Source organism: Epinephelus fuscoguttatus, linkage group LG14, assembly GCF_011397635.1.
Source record: "Epinephelus fuscoguttatus linkage group LG14, E.fuscoguttatus.final_Chr_v1".
NCBI lineage: Eukaryota > Metazoa > Chordata > Actinopteri > Perciformes > Serranidae > Epinephelus > Epinephelus fuscoguttatus.
Window position 1 is genome coordinate 2,758,507 of NC_064765.1, and position 19,709 is coordinate 2,778,215.

General features: G+C 41.1%; 1 protein-coding gene across 1 annotated transcript; it reads right to left on the reverse strand.

The window, feature by feature from the left end:
- Window positions 1-9,746: 9,746 nt before the first annotated feature.
- Window positions 9,747-19,482, reverse strand: kcnk3b (potassium channel, subfamily K, member 3b). The gene is made up of 2 exons (XM_049596141.1): window positions 19,144-19,482; window positions 9,747-13,057 (listed from the first exon to the last, which is right to left on the reverse strand). The coding sequence occupies exons 1-2, from the start codon at window positions 19,424-19,426 to the stop codon at window positions 12,165-12,167; spliced, it is 1,176 nt and encodes a 391-aa protein (XP_049452098.1). The 5' UTR covers window positions 19,427-19,482; the 3' UTR covers window positions 9,747-12,164.
- Window positions 19,483-19,709: the final 227 nt, after the last annotated feature.

A 19,709-nucleotide genomic window follows, 5' to 3' on the forward strand; every position in this document is an offset into this window, starting at 1 on the left:
ATGTTGCAGTGGCAAGCAAATTTTGATAATGAGATACAGTCCTGACGGCTCGCTCACACTGATGTTATCGTTCTGTTCTTGGAGCTACAGTCTCCTGAACCTGGGCTCATCACTGATGCTTTTTCCTGCATTACTGCTGCTTTGTTTTAATATAGAGTCTTTCAGCATCTGAAACGTTTCAGTGTGTAAGGAAAATTTAATCAATCTTTGCTTCTTGTGAGCTAAAATTGTTGGGAACCCCTGTTGTGATGCATGAACTCTACCCACAATATTTAACCCTTCTAGACTGACCATCTGAGAGACAAATAACCAGTTAGTGAAATTACTTCCCAGAGAGCAGCTGGACTCCAAACAACAACATAAAGACAAGTGCATGTGTGAAGTCCAAACCTCACAATAAATTATGACAGAAATAAAACTTAACAGGCAAACACAGCCTGACATAACCAGTGTAAAACATGAAAGGACAAAATAGCAGAAACACAATCACAAAGCAATTCAATATCCATGTGGTAAATATACATTTGTTAAAGACTAATAAGGTCCAGTTCTGATGTGTGGTTTGTCCTGCTGTGTTTGGCACATGTTACTCTGATTATTGAAAATTTATCCATTGAGACATTTTATTATTTTGGTGCTGAGACAGCAGAAATACAAGCAACCAATGTCTGTCCTCCTTTTACCTCAAAATTCAGTCATAAAAATGATTATTTAAGACCTTAATAGAACCTTGCTCATAGCTTGTGAATTTGTATTTAAGTAAATATAGCTCTCACACACATATCTAATGGGTCCATACTTTGTAAATAATTTCTTGGAAAGTTTCCCAGAAAGAACTGGTGAGAAAAGCTCCATTTAAACTCAAGTTCATCTCTATTTATTATTTATTCAAAGGACTACTGTGTAGAATTTAGTGCCATCTAATGGTGAAGTTGCAGATTGCAACCAACTGCAAATTCTCCTGTCTGCCGAGCGTGTAGGAGAACTGTGGCGGTGAATAAAGCGGATGTTCCTACACTGTAAAATTCTTTTACAGTAAATTACTGGCTACTAGTTGCATCGTTTTTACAGCAAGTTATTGTGAAATTACAGCTGTATACTGTGATCTCGTTATGTCTGCATCGTACTGTAATTTAGCAGTGTGCTCCTGTAAAATTATTATATTTGACTGTAACCTCACAGTTAAAGCGAGAAACATCCCCCTGCAGAGCTGGAGAGCCATGGATCTAGACGTGAGCGTGTGCGAGTTTCAGAGCCATCATTTTAGACGTGGGCATACGTGAGTTTCAGACTCTCAGTTGTGTTGGATGGACAGAGATTGCTAAATACATATTTTCCATCGTTGTTGCAAAAAAACAACATTTGCCTTGCGTTCACATTTGCTTGTTTAAAACAGAAACAGAAAAATGTTCCACTACCTAGCGCACTAGCTCGCTAGCTAATGCTGTAAGCTAGCTGAAAAGTTGTCTATTTCCACTTTAAAACGTTGATTAAAAACGTTGCAGTTTGTTACTTTGAGTTGGATTAGTGCTAAAATGGATGATCCGGAGGAACAAGACTGCCTGTTCCGGAGAACAGGAACACAACTGTCATTTTTTCCCCCCGGGGATTTCGTGTTTTTGGATCATAGTGTTTATACTTTTACTGAAGTAAAAAAAAATCTTCCATCACTTACATCATAGCACAAATTTCAGTCGCTATCAACACAATACCGCTCACCTTGTTCCTCAGGTGGGAGTCGGGCTGGTTCATTGACAGCAGGAGGTACCTGGAGACGGGGCTGCTGAGGATGAAGCTGCATCTGTAATAATTAAATGTCGGCTAAAAGAGGAGCAGAACGTAAACGCTCAGATTGTTCTGTGAAGATATTGACTAAAATTAGGGGAGGAAACGTTGCCTATTTGACTATCGACCAAAAGGTTGATTTCCACCACTCACTGACTCAGTTCCTTTAAGTGTGCACCAGCATGCACGATACCAGGACCTCCCCTAAATCAAATGCAGTTCACATCCTTAATGTCATTAAATACACCTGTGCTTTTCCCACCATAACAAAATGTCTGCCGTGAGAAAGGTCTGCACCATTTGCACCTGGTTTGGGGGCAGGACTGAACCATTTCATGTAAATAGGGGGGAAGTACTGAGGCTCTCTGGTGTCCAGTTTTGGTGGGAGAGAGACTGTAGCCTCAGTTTCCTGTTGTTAGCTGACAGGAGTGGCACCTGGTGTGGTCTTCTGCTGCTGTAGCCCATCTGCTTCAAGGTTGGACAAGGTGTTGTTGCTTCAGAGATGCTCTTCTGCACACCTTGGTTGGAACCAGTGCTTATTTGACTTCCTGTTGCCTTTCTATCATCTTGAACCAGTCTGGCCATTCTCCTCTGACCTCTGGCATCAACAAGGCATTTTGGCTCACTGGATATTTTCTCTTTTTGGGACCATCCTCTGTAAACCCTAGAGATGGTTGTGCTGAAAATCCCAGTAAATACTCAGACCAGCCCGTCTGGCACCAACAACCATGCCACGTTCAAAGTCACTTCAATCACCTTTCTTCATCATTCTGATGCTCCGTTTGAACTTCAGCAGCTCGTCTTCACCATGTCTACATGACTAAATGCATTGAGCTCCTGCCACGTGATTGGCTGATTAGACATTTGCGGTAATGAGCAGCAGAACAGGTGTACAGTACCTAATAAAGTGGCCAGTGAGTGTATATAAATATATATCAGTGCTTGGCGCAGCTTGTAATGTGGTATCTTCTTTCACAGAGTATCTTTAGTTGCAGCAAATTTAGCTGTCTTAAAGTGTTTCTGCTATTTTGTCCACCCCCTGCTCGCTGCACCACCTGACGATGTGTTGGATCATGTAACAAATATACATACTGCTACAAACTGTGACACAATGAGACACCGCCATACTTTCCTGCTCGTGACTAACCTGCTGTAGGTTGTCCGGAACTGGACTTCAGTCAGAATTCCCAGGGGGACACCATCTGGACCAAACAGTCATTTCTATACATTCAGCAGGCTTTTCTCACACTGTACATGTTCATGAACAGCATGGAGATGATAAAATCACACCACCACATCTTATACAGCACTTACATGGTATAAAGAAATTCATACACCTGCTCTGTGAATCATAAGTCATTTAAGGTGGTTATCTGCTGATCAGGACGTCACGAAAAACAACATTAAAACTCACAAACACTCAGTTTCTGGGTAAAATATTCATGTTTTTAATGTTTTCTGTGGGTGTTCTTCTCTTTACTTCAGCAAATAGTACAATATTGTTTGAAACTTGTCAGACAAAATAATATTCCGATTGTACATAGATCCCGTGGCAAGTTAAAAAAATGTTCTAACAATTATTTCAAGTACTCTGTGTGTGTTCAAGTACGACTTTGTACCCTGACATCTTTAAAAACAATTTTCTTTGCCAAGCTAGAAACAGAGGAACCTGTTCACGCTGGTGCAACAAGACGTCGTCCTACTTTAAAACTAATACAGTACTTAAATATAATGTACAGTAGACTGATGTTTTCTGGGTCACTTCTTGTTAGAAGCAAGTCAAAGCAGAAGCGTCATCATCCGTTATCATGTGCAGACAGTACTCTTATTTTTCAACATGTTCATCACAACAGGTCCGTGTCATGAACAGAGACGAGATCAGTTCATCAGCAGACACCAGGGTCTCATTTATAAACGAGGTCTGAAAGAGGCGTACCCCACTTTTCACGCAAAAGTTGTGATGTAACAAACAGACTTGGTGGGAGAAACTTTGACCCATGCTTACAAACATTTTGGAGACAGGATATTGGTGACGCAGTGATTGTAGAAAATGTTGAATATTTTTGCTGCGCATTTTTGGCTTTTGTCTCTATGCACATTTTTAGTTTGGATGCTACGCATTGTTTTATAAATGAGACACCAGACCTTGATCAAATATTGTTTGGCATCATTTTTATGCTTCAAACGTGTTTTCACCAAACATGGCAAATTGGTGAAAGCCGAAAGAAAAAAAATCCACCTTCAGATATTCAGAATATCACAGACCTGTGATTTATCAGCCTGGTAACCAGAATATTGGGAATGTACGTTTCTGCACACCACAAATATGTTACATTTGCACTTTCACACAAATCATAATGTTTAAGATGGAGATTCTGGGGGAACGCAGAGGACACATCTCTTTGAATATTTAGAGCAGGTGCATTTGTCCCCCATAAAACATTTAAGTAGCAGAGAACTTTTATTTTGAAACAAGACATTTCAATGATAAATTTGTGGATGAAAATTCACCAGAATGCAGTAAAGCAAATGTCTGATGCTCAAAGTTTCCTGCAGACCCCTGAACCCCCCGCGCCCTTCAATGTTGACACGAAACTGAGGCCCTTGTGACGCAGCGTATGTGCTGACTGTGGAGGATGGTGGCGGCATAATATCTAAGCGAGACATCTGCCAAGCTGCAGACCACCGTTTGAGACCAGCAGGTTTTGTTACCGATTGTGATTCAGCACCCCATCGCTGTTTTTCCAACGGGGATTGTCCTAAGAAAAGTGGTTGGTGACGACGTAACCAACGTTTTCATTTTCATTCTAAGACTCGTCATTTAAAACACAATAAGCTTTTATTACACAGCTTTGTTGAAAACTCAGTTACATCATTCTGCGGTCTGGTATTTCTGAGCAGCAGACTGTTGCCATGGATCTGATCATACAGGCGTACGCCTGTGGTTTATTTTGCAACCTGCTCCCTGTACATTATCCTTTACATCCCTATAGGAGGATAAGCTCAAATGGAAGAGCGCTCACTTAGCTTGCTAGAATGATGCCTGCATCCTCCAATTCAACCTTGTGCAAATATCCCCGCTGTGGATGAATAAAGGATTATCTTATCTTATCTCACATAAAATATAAAGGACTGCTAAAGTGGCTTGTGGCCCCTTGCAAAATAATAATAATAATAATAATAATAATAATTAAATAAATTAAAATACATTAAAATGTGAGGAAACTCCCTCAAGGTGCTCTTGATGTTGCGTTCACAAGAATGAGACAGATGCAAGGTCACAGTGACCTTGACCTTTGACCACAGAATTCAAATCATTTTATCGTTGAGTCCAATTTGATGTTTGTGCCAAATTTTAAGAAATTCACTCATGGCTTTTTTTGAGATATTGCATTCACCAGAATGGGACAGCTGGATGGACAGCCTGGAAACATAATGCCTCCGGTCTATCGCTGCTGCAGGGACATTTAAAATAACAAACAAACAAACAAACAAACAAAAACTACATCCCTCAGGCCTCTTGTCACATCTGAGATGTGTGTGAGTTGTTAGCACTTCTATCAAAAGAGGCATTACTCTTGTAAATGCTCAGATGTCTTCAATTAAACGACGACTGATGACTAAATAAATTAAATTAGTTCACAAAAAGCAAATATTAGGACATTAATACAACTTTATGTAGCTGAACTTTGTTTTCGTCTTACTTCCTGCCCCATTAATCATCACATGAACCCTCAGAATGGCTTGAAACCACTGGACTAAACTACTGAGCTCTATGTAAAGCAGTTAAAACTGGCTCCACTTCGACCAGCAACATCTAATGCATCAGTCACAACAACCTCACACTGTTACATACAATAATATCACACTCACAGGGACCTTTTTTTTTTTTTTTTTTTACAGAATTTTTACTTTTGATGCTTCCAGTGCATTTTGCTGACACGACTTCTATCCTTGCACTTAAGTCAGACCTCTTCCTTTTTTATTTGACACCAAAACTGGTTAAAGATCTCATGTGCAGCTGCCAGAAATAATCTCCGCGTGATGTCACATCGTGTCGCCTGCAGAAAAAATACACCACTAAACACCAAGAATAGGTTCAGAAATACAAGGAATAGTATCTGAGGGTGGATTTTTTTCCCTCTGCCGTCAATCACAGAGACCGAGTCTATTGTGGCGTAATTATCTGTGATTGACAGCCAGCTTATTATCCATTGTCCAAACACAGAAAGCCGCCTCCCATCTGCCACCACAAACTGCTCCTAAAAAATACTCTGCGTGAGCTGTTTGATCCAGATGTGATTCAAACGGCTCTGCACGCTTCTCGTGTGAATGTCTGATGTGTTCAAGAGTCTGTGAAGCTTCATCGTCCTTCAGGTCAACAGAGCAGAGTGGAGAGAAATATAATAGAGTCACACCCCAAACATTTACTGTGATCGACTGTTAATACTTTGATCCTCTCAGACTTTGTGTTGTTCAGTGTTTCCTGTTATAGAGAATGTGAACGTACGTCAGTCTGTGTGGGATGGGGGCGCCATCATGTCTCTAATACCAAGTATTAATATCATGAAGTTTGTTTATGGAATGAAAATGTTCTTTTACTGGATTCCTCTGTGTCTTTGTACAAAAGAGAAAAAAATTTGATTTACAACAATGTTGATCACTCTTAGAAACTGCTGTTCATGCTGTGAGTGTAACAATTACTTTATATTTAAATTTTGACTGCATACTTCTGTGGTGAATAATTACTGAATTGTAGTATCTAAAATGTATTGACAATTTTGACTGTATTTTGCCATTTCTATGTCTTCTGGGGATAAACCAAACTAAACTCAAAATTAACAAAAAAAAATCTAAACTACCTTAACTAAACTAAGCTAAAATAAAATAAATCTAAACTGAACAAAAAATAAAATAAATCTAAACTAAAAAAATAAAATAAATCTAAATTAAACTAAACTAGAATAAACTAAACCAAACTAAATTTAAAAAAAACCTAAAGTAGAATAAAACTAAACCACAATAAACTAAGCTTACATGTAACTAAAATAAAATAAAACAAAACAGAAATAAAATAAAATGAAACTAAAGTAAAATAAAACTAAATTACACTAAACTAAACTAGAAAAAATAAACTAAAACTTAACTAAACTAAACTATAAAAAACTAAACTAAAATAAGATTAAAAAAACTAAAATAACACCAAACTGAACTAATCAAATAAAATGTCACGATACTAAACAAAAAAATAATAAAATAAATTTAAACTGAACAAAAAATAAAATAAAATAAATCTAAACTAAAAAAATAAATCAAAATTAAACTAAACTAGAATAAACTAAACCAAACTAAAAAAAATAAATAAAAACTAAACTAAACTAAACTAAAACTAAAAAATTAAACTAAAACTAAAACTTAACTAAACTATAAAAAAACTACACTAAAATAAGATTAAAAATAATTAAAATAACACCAAACTGAACTAATAAAACAAAACAAAACAAAACAAAAAATAAAATAAAATAAAATAGTTGTATGCATTCAGTCCAAAAACATGATAGTAGAACCACAAACTCATATTTTCTAATTCTGACAAGGAACACAAAGTTAAGTGATGACAGGTTTATTAATGGAAGGCTAACGGTTAGAGGGACCGACAGTTAGCTTTAAAAGACTTCATCAACATTTTGGGGAACACACTCGTTTGTTTTCTTGTCAAGAGGTAGATGAGAAAATTGACATCACTCTCGTGTCTGTTAAGAAGCCTCGATCAGTGGTTCCCAACCGGTCCGTCATACGTGTGTTTGGTAATGTCGTGAAGCCAGTTTGCTGTCTCTGTTAAGCAGCTGTCTGTTATTCACTCACTCTGCAACGGGAAATGGCACTTCAAAATAAAAGCTTCTGCTGGAAATTCACTGTACTTTAAAAATAAAGTTAAAAAAAACTTGACACTTTCATGAGTCACTCATTCAGAATGGACCTGCGACCCACTTTTAGACTGTGACCCACCAGTTGGGAACCACTGACCTAGCCTATGGAGCTGGAGCCGGGAAGCTAGGTTAGCCTAGCTTAGCATTAAGACTGGAAGCAGGGTGAAACAGCTAGCTGTAACATTGTTATTTTATTTATTTTTTTTAATAAGATTATCACCAAACATTTTTGGGATGTTTTTAGAGAACGTTACCCAACCTTTAAGAAGAACACTCTGGGAAATAAAAGAAAACTTCCCACTGAAAATAACACTGGAGCACTGCATTGTAACGTTCTCAGAACGTGTTGGGAACCACAAAATTCTGTCTGGGATATTATAACAATATCGGGGCGTCGGTGGCTTAGTGGTAGAGCAGGCGCCCCATGTACAAGGCTGTTGCCACAGCGGCCCGGGTTCGACTCCAGCCTGTGGCCCTTTGCTGCATGTCACTCCCTCTCTCTCTCCCCCCCTTCACACTTGTCTGTCCTATCCATTAAAGGCTAAAAAAAATGCCCCCCCCCAAAAAACAATGGTTATCAACAAATATTTTTCAGGATGGTTTCAGAGAACGTTACCCTGCTTTTAGAAGAATGTTCTGGGAACTAAAAGAAAACATTACCACAACATTACATTAGAACATTCCTCGAATTTGGGCTAGCTATGTCCAAAGTAAAAATCTGCCTCTGCAAAAGTTCAATAATTAACATGTCTCGTTTTAAATCAGCACACAAACAGGAAGCATTTAAAAAAGCTAACTTGTGATTCATGCTCGCTTACTGTCGACAAACAACAGTTTATTTATTCAAAGTCTAAATGGCAAAGTATCTTTGTGGCCATCGTCTTTATAATGACGGGATTAGGGGGTCGTTTAGCTCAGGATATTTCTCGACCTCAACAAGAAGTCCCTCCTCATCCTTTCTTCATCACACACGAAACACAGCAGCAGCTACAGAGTTCTCTTAATGCCTCCATGGAGAGGAGAGGAGTTGAGCTGCCATAGGAGCAGAGAAAAGGAGCTGCTATGGGAGCTGGTGAGTACCAGCAGAGAGTGAGTCGGGGGGAATGCATTTAATACTGGGGGCAGCAAGGCTGGAAATAGAATAGTGACGTGAAGTGGTGCATTCAGGAGCACCGACGAGTCTAACCACCACCGGTGCGGGGATATACATAGAAAATAATAGCTGCATATTTTTTGATGTGCGCCATTCACCACCGGTGTGATTTGGCATTCAGAATGTTTTTACAACCAACATTAGCTGGGCTAGCTCTGTCCAAAGTAAAAATCTGTCTTCTCTAAAGTTTAATAATTAACATGTCTCATCTTAAATCAGCACACAAACAGAAATCAACTAAAAAAGATAACTTGTGGGGCGTCGGTGGCTTAGTGGTAGAGCAGGCGCCCCATGTACAAGGTGAAGGGTTCGAGTCCAGCCTGTGGCCCCTTGCTGCATGCCATCCCCTCTCTCTCTCCCCCAAATAACAGTTTCTTCAAACAGCACTTGGCCTGGTTCTGGTCTGGCAACATCGCCATGACGACAAGATTCAGGAATGTCACTGTGCCAGGCTGTTGTGCACCAAGTGCATATTTCCCAAAATGTTGAACATTTCCTTTAAGCAAACAACACATTGCGTTAATGAGTGAGTTTTAAAGTTTTAACGTTGGAGAGAGCAGGCGAACTGTTTTACCTGTTTCCAGGATAAACTGATTGTTTCCTAGCTCCGGCTCCATGTGCATATTTTCCAAAACTGTTGAACTACTCCTTTAATAGTGCACAAACTGTACGTCACAAGTACCTGGATGATTGGTGAGTATCTGCTCTGGTTCCTGAAGGACTGACAGAAGCACCACAGTGGAAACACCATGAAGGAGAACAGTACCTGCTCTGGACCGACTTCTGGACCCAGCAGAGTCAAACAGTGACTAATGTACCCAACAATCAGACACGCCTCACAGTACAGTAACGCTGCAGTGAACACCAGGCCGCTCAGGTCAAAGGTTCAGCTGAGTGTCAGAGATGCTGATGTAGACTCACGAGCTTCGTCGTGTCGTTACACAAATCCAGTGAAGTGTGTGTTCAGAGTGTGTACTTGTCATCACCGTACAAAACTGTGTTAGAGATATGTCATCATGGTTGTTTGAACTTTTCCACTTGTGGCGTTACGTAATGCAGCAGGTGTGTGACTGATGCACCAGCACAATAACAGAGGCAGCAACACAGAAAATGAGTCATATTGAGTCCCTGAGCATGTGTCAGCTTCAGCGCAGCTCTGATGAGTTTGTTAGAAAGTTTCAGGGGAACACGAGTCAACTTTGAGTCGGAGCTGCATCAGTCACAAACACTCTGAAGGGAAACGTCTAGAAACACCACAAACTACAACTTTAAAGTTTCACTCTGCGGCATTTTCCTAAAAAACAATGTGTAGTCTCGCACAGAGGTCATGTCTGTCTCAGTCATCATGTATGACTCACTCTCAGTGTGGCTGCTCTCTGCCTGGATTTTCTTTTTGCTTTTTATTTTCCATGTCCGGGACGTTTATTGGCGTGTTCCCCCACAGCGCTCAGGTGAGGTCGGGGCTTTATGGAAAGGTAGCGACCAGGCACCAGACTGAAGGCAGCAGGCCTCCAAGTAGTCATGCGTGGCCGGACTTCACAGCGCTGTGTCTGCGCTTGAGAAAGGTCTGGTGTCACCATATTATCATTCTGCTACAGGAGGGAAAATGCTGTGGCTCGTTTTTGATTCACGATTGTCCTGGACGGAGCTAAGTGCAGGATGCAGTGCAAAATACACACACAGTGACAGGGCTAAGTGTTAGCATCACTTGGCTAATGTTATGTTTTTAAGGGGTTTAACGACAGAGTTTCAGTGTCAATGTGAGTTCGTTTGGACCATTTAATGATTCAGTGTTGAGTGTTAGCGCTGCTGCTGTGTTAGCTCATGCAAACCACACAGATTCTCTGGAAAGTTTGCTGATTCGGTGGGGAGTTGAGGCGGGCCGAGATCAAACCCCTGGCACAAAAAGTTTCGTATTCAGGTCTCATTTGACTGCACACATTTCGAAAGTGTGGCAACTCCGACTGACTGTGTCTGAAAACAGATCAACATCAGGCATGAGACGGAGTCTGGGCTTCTCTGAGGTGCGTTCACAAGTTGTCTGATTCACTGTACATCTTCACAATAATTTTCCAAAAGAACAAAGCAGGCATGCCTTATTTCACGACCCAAAATTGGTCAAAACGTGCAATTTTCAGTGCGGAAGTTGACAGCTCGGAGGTTGTTGTTGTTTACCGTGGCACAGGGGATTTTAAATAATGTAGATAGTGGAAGGAAGTGAGAATGCGAGGCGAAATAGTCAGCAGGTGGCAGACTTAAGGCTCATTTATTCTCTCTTTACATATGAAAACACATTGTAAGACTTCATACTTCCATGTGTCCTTTATGTTGGCACCAATACAGCCAATAGATGGCACTAGGAGGCGGAGTCAAAAGTTTCAGACAACAAACGAGGCGACAGTAGTGGAGGTCGTACTGTTAAATGGAGGCAGTGTTGTAGACGGTCTGTGAGGCCATATAACGTTTCATCGCAACATGTGGACGGAGAATCCCCACGATATCTGGTGCTGCTGCACTGTTTCATCTGTATCTGCAAGCTTCCAGGAAACGTGCACAAATATGGATGAAATGAACGCAGAATACGGACAGAAGGCTCCGTCCGCCTTCGTCTCAACGTTGAGTATAAATAAGGCCTGGGAGCCACAGTCTGCGTCCGGGGAGACACACTAACATCCTTGAGACAAAGTGCTGAAAAAACTCAAATACAGTGAGGTGACACACCAAGGGAAAATGAATCTGGGGCGTTTACTGTCACTTTCAATGGCGAGTGTGTTAACAAACTGTAACCAACAATCCTGCATGTTGACCTTTAAGGAATGAACCCTGTGTTGAATCAGCACCTCTGAGATTATTATCAAAAACACTGAAATTGTAGTTTACTGTGGAGCTGTTGTCTCAGGTATTTTATCTCAACATGTTTATCGTGATGCTGCTAACTTGTGACCATCCTCGTGCAGCACCTGATCTGCCGCTCTGCAGCTGTGTACACTGAGCACCTCACGCGCTGCAGCATGTTCACATGTAGTGACACGGATGACTTCCCCTGTCACACGGGCGCCCCTACATAGGACCTTTTAGTTGAAGCCGTGCATACGACGCTGTCTCAGACACATATTTGAGTTAGACTGTTTACAGTACTGTCTGTGCTCTTCCCTTCCGCATTCGTCCTAATGTTTGCTGGGATTATAGCACCACAAACTTGCAGTCACGTCTTTGCTGTGAGGACTGCCAAGTCTCTGCCGTCCACTTGGCAGTATAGACACATTGTGCTGTAGTGAATCTGCAGTATTGAAAGTCTACACGGAGCTGCGTCTCTTAAACATCCTGAACGGGGAGAGAATGTGTAGGCCCGTTGTTATGGAGCTTATGCTTGAACACTGGCGTGGACTGCAAACGCAGCCTGTTGATCCAGGCTCCATGTAGTGAGAACAGTTACTGTTCTGCTGCATGTAGGCATCAGAGAACGTCAGCTCTTGAGGGATCATGTTGGGGATGGAGCCCTGCTCCTTCTCCTTGCTCCTGTACCACAGGCAGGAGCATATAGTCTGGAAGTGCAGCACCTCCGTGTAGACACCTTTTAAATCCTTCCCCTTTGTTGGGTCGTCGGCTACAGGCGTGGAAGAGGCCGAGGCCGACACCGGCAGAAGACGAGCCACCTCTCCTCTGGGCTTACTGATGGACATCAGGGCCCTCTGCTTGGCGTCCCTGCGCTCGTCCTCGGTGTTCATGGTCAGGAAGCGAAGCACCACCAGGTTCAAGAACGCTCCGATCACCGTCAGCCCCATCAGGATGTAGACGAAGCAGAAAGCCACGTACCGAGGGTCGTTCTGCAGCGCGTCGTCCCTCTGCAGAGCCACGTAGTCTCCGAACCCAATGGTGGTGAGCGTGATGAAGCAGTAGTAGAAGGCATGGAGGAAGCTCCATCCCTCGCAGTGGGAGAACGCCACGGCCCCCACGCACAGGGTGCTCATGCAGGAGAAGAAGCCCACTGTCACCATGTTTGCCATGGAGACCTCGGTGTGACGCATTCCCAGGCACTTCTTGGCTTGGTGCAGCAGGTACCTGACGAACGTGTTGATCCGCTCACCCAGGCTCTGGAACATGACCAGCGTGAGCGGGATCCCCAGGAGGGCGTAGAACATGCAGAACACTTTCCCTGAGTCGGTGCTGGGCGCTGCATGGCCGTAACCTGAAGGAGAAGACATCACAGGGTTCAGACAGCGTGTCCGTGTTTTTATATGTTGTCTGAGAAGCTGTGACGTGGAGAGGCCGCCTGACATCAAACTCTGATAATAGAATGATTATTTCAAAGTTGTTGTTTGAGTTAAATCCACAGGAAACAAACACACACTCCCACTAAATCCATTTTACAATTACACAGATTACACCTGGTGTTTTTTTAGAGGCTGATTCTGATTTTTTTTACTCAGTATTTTTAGATTTGACTGTTTTAAACCAAATAAAGAAAAATAAATGACAGAATCTATTTTTTCCCACCAAAATTATATTTCTGGCATTTGATTTATTAATTTATTTATCTATCCAGGAAAGCCTCATGGAAATACAGTTATTCAAATAAATTATTTCTACGGGGTCTTGGCACAGAGAGGCAGCAACAACACTGAGTCACGGACAAACAACCCACAAATATGCCACAAGTCAGAACAGAAATGGATACGTTTTCTAATCGGGGTGGAAATCGTCAGAGGATCCATGATACAATGTTTTCACCATGCTTAGTTCACAATTTGACATTATGACAATATGCTGAGGATTGCGATAAAATATACTGCAATATATTACCTTTTTTTCTAATTGCAAATTATTTCCCCAACTTTGTCAACATCAGTTTTACCTCCTGAGGTAGTGCTTTCAGTCTGTTCATCTGACTTCTGCAGCAAAATGTGACACAGAGCAGACAGAGTGACCAACAGCGTCATAACACCTGTCAGAAATGCTGCATAAACCTGACAGACTGAACTGTGGGCAGATTTAACACCCTCTGAGGGGGCAGATTAAGCTTGTGAGCAAAACACTTCACATGCAGGTATCCCGCTAACTGAATGTCGACACCCATGTTAGAAGTGTCGTCTGTTGCAACCACAATTTCAGTGGTTCAAATCACCTGGTCCCTTTTGTTCAGGGGGGAGAGACCTCTGTGAATCATTCAGCTCCTGGTAAATCCCCCTACATTTTACACACTGGACCAGTGGCACATTTGGTGCCCTAGGCAATCCTCCCCCTGTAACACAACCTTCTTTCATATGAAAAACATCTTTTGAAAATCAGCAAAAACCCTTTTTACAATATATAATCCATCATAATCCATCTCTAATATCTATTTTATATTACTGTGAAAACATCGACACATTTCTCCTTCCAACAGCTGATTTATTCAAGTTTCGCTCCAAAAGCTACATTTTACAAGATTACACTGAACACATCATGAGAACATTTTAATTTACCCTCACCCAGTACTCATTTTTACTGACTCGAGCTTGAACACTTCACAACGTAAATCTGTGCAACCTCAGTGAGCTGTTGGTTGTGTCCACCGGCTGCTTAGAGGTAATGATAACTAGCTGCTAACTGCTAACAGCTAACTTAAAGAGCTCTCTTCCTGTCCTGTCATGTTCTTTTTCTCCACATTCACTCCTCCTCTCAGTAGTGTCGCGGTCGTTGAGTGGGCGTCGGAGAGCTTTTGTCATTTTGACATAATGATACAGCGTGTTTCGGGGTTCAAATGTCATCAGATAGCTCCGCCCATCTCCCCCAGAGAGAAGGTAAAGTGTAACGAGGTGGGCAGGGGGACCCGGGGGAAACCCAGATAAAGGGCCTCTCTATTATTTAGTAGGCTTTGCTGTGTAGTTATGTTATTGTGGCCTCATGTCATATTTGAAAATAACAGTAGTAATTGTATTTAAAAAGTTGTAAAAGATAAATGTTTTGATTTTTTTTCCTTTCCTCATTTGTGGCGCCCCCTGTGGATGATGGCGTCCTCAGCATTCACCTATACTGCCTGTGCCACGGGCACTGCACCTTTAAATGGTTCCTTACAAGAAACCAAAAGCTGTCTGAAACCATACGATAACTAACCCAAAATAAGAACTTACACCTTCAAACAGAATTTAGATGTTTGTGCAAGGAGATGAAATTTGCAGCAAATATTTTCTAACAATTAAATAAATGTAAAAATGTTGAAATAACTTTTGTGCAAACCTTATTTTTAGATGCAAGTTAGACATTTCTCAGGGGTGTTTGTTTGCCTCGTACTGTATGGGGGTGACGTAGCCTCAGTTTGTGCCTGTCACAGGCCTTTTGTTACCCTTCCAATCACAGAGTTAAGAATCCTATTTTCTGAAAAACAAACATCTGAATCCCCGACTGCTGTAACATCCTCAAAGACTCTTTTAACCATCTGGATGAAGAAATATTCTGTCTGCTGCAACAGAAAAATATTCTTTAACTTGTTTCTGCTCAGTAAAACTGAATTACATCTCTCACTGTGTGTTTGGGACGACACATGAACATATCAACACCTTACTGTTTTTTTTTATCTTTTACGTAACATTAGTTTGGACAAATATTGGTTCATGTTGAACAAACAAAACCAGGAGACGTCATTTCCCGGCAGCAGCTCTGTGTACTAAAGGTAAAGTAAGTGATACACGTGTTTTGCAATGCATATTTTTATATAATTAAAGCTGCAGATAAATATATAGATTATACACAAGAGGAGACAAAGCAGAAGAGATGTGGATCTGTGACATCACATGACTTGGACTTGAGTCACAACCTGAGGAAATTTGCAGCGCGACTTTAACTTGGACCTGAGCCCTTTGACTTGAAATGACTTGATACCTTAACCCCAAACCCAAACACTAAAATGTATGTTACTTAAAAAGTGTGCAATAAATTGATTCGTTTCCAACTTGTTCTCACTGGAGTTGCAGCGATATACTGGTTTTAAGGTGCACTGTGATATAATGTATCTCAGTGCTACATTGATATGATAAAGTTCCGTCACACTTGTTTTAACAAATAAAAACAAAACTACAACATTACAGAAGTGTTAGTTTAAAAAAATAAACATTACAGGGACAGTTCGCCCCAAAATCAACCGCTATTCTAAATATTTAGGGGAAACATGTTCCCTGTGTCCCCTTTTAAATTTACACCTCTGCTCTGAATTGTAGTGGAGTAAGTAAGTAATTAGGGACTGTTCTTCACTTCTAGATAAGAGGGGTGGCTGGAGGTTTTTTTAATCTTCCCTGAAGCTCCAAGTATTTTTCCTTGACCCTCCCTGAGTGACCAGAGGAAAGTCCACGACTCTCCCTCCATCATAAATGAGTTATTAGGTTTTTAAAACTCACCTTTGATGTTGATCTTCTTCTTAGGAAACTCAGTAGCCTTAGTGTGAGTAAGCAGATTTTAGAATTAGTGTGAGAGTGTTTTAATGTTTCACCTTGCTGTCTGGTACGGTCACCTTCACTGTACATCCAAGAATAAACTCTCTAGACTGTGACAACAGCAGGTAAAATAGATGTCGAGCCACAGAAGCCCTCGACCCAACTCTTTACAGAACGGACGAGGAAGAAGAGGAGTATCTTAGCAGATAGCTCCATCCTCTCTTCAACCAGTCTGAGCTCTGCGGAGTCCCTCTGGCAACTGAAACTGTATTTAAGAAGTCCTTCATCATAACTGTCATCAGTACTCTTAACTAGGTGTTTTGTAATGACTTTGATATTTGTTTTACTATTTGTCTGCTTTTTATCATGTTGTCTCATGTGTCTGGTGAGCTGAAGACAAATTTCCACCCCTGGTGGACAATAAAGATGTTTTCTATTCTGTTCTATGTTTGAAAGTTAAAAGTTGAAGACGAAATCTTGAAGTTTAAAAAAAATCTTTTCACTCTCGTCGTGCAAACGGTTTATTTTTGGCCACATTTTAAATGAGACGTAGAATAATGTGTCCATGAGCTATTTTTAAGGTTTGGACGGCATGATTTCTTTAAAATCATCAGAATGACACCACTTATCAGCCAGAAACTGTAAAACCAAAGATTATAATTCGATTTTTAAATTTCTTTTTTTTCTTTCTTTTATTTGTTTTGTTTGTAAAGTATTAATCATAAACCATACATACACAGGCACATCTCATCCATATGTGTCTGTATGTTTTGCAGATTTTGCAGTTATTGAAACTAGGGATGCACCGATCCGATATCTGGATCGAATATCGGCGCCAATATCATCAAAATAGATGGATCGGGTATCGGAAAATGCAACCTGTACCTGAGGCGATCCTTTCCCTTCAAATCTATTGCAACACGAGCTACGTCACACGTCATGGAGCGAAGGAGAGAATCTGCTGTGTGGAGGTATTTCACACTATTTCTACTGCTGTTGCACAGTTGTTTATTTTTGTTATAGATAAATAGTTCATCATTGCATTAATCTGTTGCATCTTGTTTCATTTTATCTTAGGAAAGAACTGTGTGATGCCTCTAGTCTTTTCTGTCCTACATGTAAAGGTCCATAGCTTTTCAGCTCAACCATAGTATTGGTATCGGGTATCGGCTGATACTCAAAGCCACAGTATAGGGAAACTGAAAAAGCTGGATCGGTGCATCTCTAATTGAAACTCAAGACGGAAAAATGAACCTATTGTCTAATCCTCCCCTCCTCCTCACCATCACAGGTCATCCAAAGCCTTTGGATGACCTGTGATGGTGACGGGAGAAGGAGAAAAATAAAACAAAAGAATAACTACAAATAAAAACAAACAAACAAATAAACTTCTAATTTCTGATGGTCCTCAGACAGATTGTATGCAACAAATGCGTTCGTCAAAAAACAAAAAACAAAAAACAGACCAAAGCTGTGTAAAATCACACACAGGAGCGACATGATGCTGCCGTTGTTTGGTTCTGTGTAAAAATGTAAAGAAGAAAACATGCCTTCAAACAAACGCAAAAAAACATAACCAAATCTGAGCATAAATTAGTGATTTTTAATAAAATCACTTTATTCTATGTCTCATTTAACGTTTGGCCAAAAATAAACTGTTTGCACGACGAGAGTTAAAAACTGAGACTTTTTCCAACTCCAGGATTTCATCTTCAACTATTAACTTTCAAACATCAAAGAGTAAGTTTTAAAAATCTAATAACTCATTTATGGTGGAGGGAGGGTCATGGAAAAATATTTGGAGCTCCGGGAGGATCAAAAAAATAAAACAAACAAACAAACAAAGAAAAATAAAAGCAAAAACACACTGCAGCAGAGGGGTGGCTGCAGATGATTGCAAATGATTTATTTTGTGCAAATAAATCATTTATTTTTGGTCAAATTCTAAATGACAATTAAATGATTTTGAATACATATATCACAATTTTAAGCTCAAACTTGTTTGTTGTTTTTTAACTGATGGTTTGTTGCACATGATGTGTCCGAAAACTATTTCCAGGGTTTGGATGGCTTCTTCTTTAGACATCACCAAAATTAGACCATTTATCAGCCAGAAACTGAAGAACAGAAATTATCGTTGGAGTTTCAAATTTCTGACGGTCCCTGGACACACCGTGTGTGACGAATGCTTCCATCAGCGTAAAACAATAAAAACAAAATTCAAAAAAACACATAACCGAATCTGAGTTTAAAGTTGTGACATTTCATCAAAATCACTTTATTCTACGTCTTATTTTAAATTTGGCCGAAAATAAACCGTCTGCACGAACTAACCCACATGCACGACAAGAGCCAAAAAACTGAGGCTTTTCTCAACTCCAAGATTCAATCGTGTTTAACTTTTAACTTTCAAACATCAAAGGGAAAGTGTTAAAAATCTAATAACTCTTTTACAGTGGAGGGAGGGTCATGGGTTTTCTTACAGTCACACTTTTACTGTAGCTTGAGGAGGGTCAAAACAAACAAACAAACAAACACTCCAGCCACCCCCTCCTCTGAGTAAAGATCAGTGCCTTGCTTTTTTTTTTGACATGCCGCCCCCTCTTTGCACCACCCTGCCCCCTCATAAGTAACGAACAGTCCCTAAAGTAGCAGAAAACATTAAAATACTCAAGTACAAGAACCTCAAACTGCACCTGAGTAAAAATACTTTTCCATCACAGCTCACATGATGCAAAGCTGCACAGACTGAAACAAAGGGGGCTCAGTCCCTCTAGGATCCTGTCTGCGGCCCTGCACCGAGCTCCTCTCAATGAAACACGCTCTAACATGCTTTAAACATGTGAATGAACCAACTCCTGCTCACCTATGGTCGTTATCACAGTGATGGCGAAGTAGAAGGAGCCCGCAAATTTCCACTGCACTCCCGCTTTGTGAGGTTTGAGCTGCAACACGACGTGCTCCAGCTCCTCGAAGTTCTCTTTGGTTAAGTTGTATTTGCGCATGAGTTCGTACTTTCTGGCGTCGAGCTTCCTCTTGTGACTCTTCTCCTGCTTCGACTCCAGGGTCTCGAACACGGCCGCTCCGACCACCAGGTAGGTGAGGATGCTGATGATGAGGGCGAGAGTCCGGGCGTTTTGTCTCTTCATGATAAAACAGAGGAGCAGAGGAGCGGCGGAGCTGAGACTCTCTCCGTGTGCGTCCTTCTCCTCCTGACGGATCCAACAGAGGGGTGGGGGGGCGAGGATGGAGGGAGGAGGTGCGGGGGGGAGACTTTTGGAGACGGAGCTGTTCTCTCAGCACCACCCCCACATCACAGTTGGGTTGCTACTGTATTTGGACTGTTTGTCACCGACTTATATTTAGACTGTGCAGAAAAGAAACGCAGGGCAATCCCGCAGGCTGTCACAGGAAGCGGCGCGCCTCACGCGC

Coding starts and splice junctions, on each gene's coding strand:
- kcnk3b (XM_049596141.1), bottom strand. CDS start 19,426: ATGAAGAGACAAAACGCCCGGACTCTCGCCCTCATCATCAGCATCCTC. Junction 13,058..19,143: donor CACTGTGATAACGACCATAG/GTGAGCAGGAGT, acceptor CTTCTCCTTCAG/GTTACGGCCATGCAGCGCCC.